At 45.0% G+C, this 2,720-nt stretch overlaps 1 protein-coding gene across 1 annotated transcript in view; it reads right to left on the bottom strand.

Annotated features, from left to right (window-relative positions):
- Nucleotides 1-2,468: 2,468 nt before the first annotated feature.
- The window catches only part of LOC110308660 (histone H2B type 1-M), a 105,903-nt gene continuing 105,651 nt past the window's right edge, over nucleotides 2,469-2,720 (bottom strand). Inside the window, exon 2 of the mRNA XM_029468181.1 lies at nucleotides 2,469-2,702. Coding sequence (XP_029324041.1) covers nucleotides 2,496-2,702 — 207 coding nt within the window. The 3' untranslated portion in view covers nucleotides 2,469-2,495. The remainder of the gene's footprint in view (nucleotides 2,703-2,720) is intronic.

Genomic DNA, 2,720 nt, shown 5'->3' with positions numbered 1-2,720 from the left:
ATAATCCCATGGGAGCAGTGTAGGAGGTGAGGCCTTTTGCACGCTTCTAGTTTCTGTGGATAAACACATAACAAGACACTGTGTCAAAAGTGGGGTAGGAGGCAGGAGAAAAAAAAACACATTTATTTAATGTTCTTCTGTCATTAGGGAACTCATGGTCCCTGCGCAGGTTCTTGATTTCATCTATAAAAGTATTTTAAAGTTGACTCAGAAGGGAACTCTATGGAATTTGATTGACTTTTGAGACAGGAAACACCAGGTTTGGCAGCTATAGGGGAGACAAGATAAAGTAAAAAACCAACCAACCAACCAACCAACCAACCAACCAACCAACCAACCAAAACCCCAAACACCTGGAAAGGCTCACCAGTGGAAGTCTGTCTGGGTGAGGTGGAGGGACAGAAGGCCCTTTAATGGGTCAGGCCAAGGGGGATTGGGATTTTGATTCCTGACAGGAAAAGGACGATTTACCAGTGAGTGTAAGCCATTCTGTTGAGGGAGGGAGGGGGTTTTCGTGGTACCTATCTCCTAAAGGGGATACTTTCGAATTCACGAAAACAGACACAGGCCCACGGTGCTACTACTTGTAACTACTTGTCACTGCCTTGTGTCTTGAAGACACTCATCACAGATCAGCCTTTAGACAGGCGGTGATGACGAGCAAGCGTTCTGAAAGTTCTTAAGCCAGTTTCCACTCATTAGCCGTGCAAACTCAAGCAATTAACTGTCACTGAACACGTGCCTTGCGACCTGTAGTTTAGGCACAAGTGTTAATTTACCTTAAAAGGATGCAAGGGGGATGCAAACTGGGGGTAGTGGCACTCACCTTTAATCCCAGAACTCAGGCTGATCTCTGAGTTCAAGGGTAGTTTGATCTTCAAAGTGACTTTAAAAAGCATCATATGGCATAAGAATGAATAACTAGCTGAGCGGTGGTGGTGGTGGTGGTGGTGCACGCCTTTAATCCCAGCACTTGGGAGGCAGAGGCAGGCAGATTTCTGAGTTCCAGGCCAGCCTGGTCTACAAAGTGAGTTCCAGGTCAGAGAGGGCTATACAGAGAAACCCTGTCTCGAAAACAAAACATAAACAAACAAAAAAACGAACAAAAAGAAATACATAAATAAATAAACTAATAAAAATTAAAAAATAAGAAGGTTCAGGTGACAAATATTATTACCAAAAAAAAAAAAAAAAAAAAAAAAAGAATAAATAACTATTGTGAAAAGTTACCTTGGCGTGTGTTTTTCCACCAAAGACAAGGCTGTATTGTAATTTGCTATCCAACAGATTACTTTTGGTCTTTTGAATTACAAACTGTGCTGGGGAAAGAAACAAAACAGGTAACTAACTGTGGGGCGGAGCCGGGAAGGAAGGAAGGAAGGCAGGCTACCAGCACTGGATGCACATTTTACACATTTTGCAGAACCAGTAAACTTCCACCTGTAGAATTTCAGGCTGTAAAAGATATTTCCATATTTAACCACAAACGGATATTACTCAATTTTCCTTCAAAGTTTTGCCAATTTACAGGGTATGATTTTGCTTTCTTATCCTAAGCTTACTAGGCAAATAACAGATATCGAAAGCAATGTTAAGTTTAGGAAAACACAGGCGGCTTTGGTGCGGGTGAGAAAAACATTAAATCTTTCGCTTTACTATCGTGAGAAATCACGAGTTGGAAGAAAGTGAGATGTTAAGTTGTTGGTCCTTTTGAAAAGAAACCCGTGATGTCACTTGGTGTGTGATGTGCTGACGTAACAGCACATTTGTTCTACAGATGCATATCCAGTCGATACTAAAGCTGGGGCCTAAGGTTAGTCTTTCCATTCCTAAGCCAACCTAAGTTGTAAACGGAATTTCTTCAGTTTTTACGTATGCAACTTGCTAGGTAAAGCAATGGAAAAAGCATCTTGATAGATCTTTTCTTGGCTAAAACATGGACATCCCTGAGCATGTTCTTACCCTAGGAATAGACACCCAACGGACCAACTCGTTTATTCCCCGATCGAGCCCTAGAGCAAATTAGGGCAGGAATACACGGACAGGGTATCCCGGTATGCTCAAGGAAGGCACACAAGTATTGATCCTTCAGGACAGTTTCGAAGCCTTTCGCTGGGCATCCCGGATAAGGAGAATGACCACAATCGCCTTCTTTGCCCTACCCTCTTGTTTAGATGAGGCTTGCTAATAGTTTTTAATTATGTCTACCGGCTAAACCGGAAGACCAGGAACTTACCACCTACTTGTTCTCCTTCGCTTCTTTGGACAGGTAAACAAGGCGGAAGAGGCTCTCTGCAAAACACAAGGAGCTGCTTCTAAGGTGCCTGCGGACCAGGACAGGGTACCCGCACCCACACAAGAAACAAGATTTCCCACGTCCACTACCCCAAAGTGAAAGGGAAGGGAAGGATACCTGCATGTGTAACAGCTTTTTGCGCTGAAAGTGTGGGTGGCTCTGAAAAGAGCCTTTGGGTTAGGAGTGTGAGTTAAAGAACTCACTTGGAGCTGGTGTACTTGGTGACGGCCTTGGTGCCCTCGGACACGGCGTGCTTGGCCAGCTCCCCGGGCAGCAGCAGGCGCACGGCCGTCTGGATCTCCCGGGACGTGATGGTCGAGCGCTTGTTGTAATGCGCCAGGCGGGACGCCTCGCTCGCGATGCGCTCGAAGATGTCGTTCACGAACGAGTTCATGATGCCCATGGCCTTGGAGGAGATGCCGGT

The sequence above is a fragment of the Mus caroli genome, chromosome 13 (genome assembly GCF_900094665.2).
Source record: "Mus caroli chromosome 13, CAROLI_EIJ_v1.1, whole genome shotgun sequence".
Classification (NCBI taxonomy): domain Eukaryota; kingdom Metazoa; phylum Chordata; class Mammalia; order Rodentia; family Muridae; genus Mus; species Mus caroli.
Note: the sequence above shows the minus strand (reverse complement) of the source record. Positions and strands in the feature narration are given on the sequence as shown.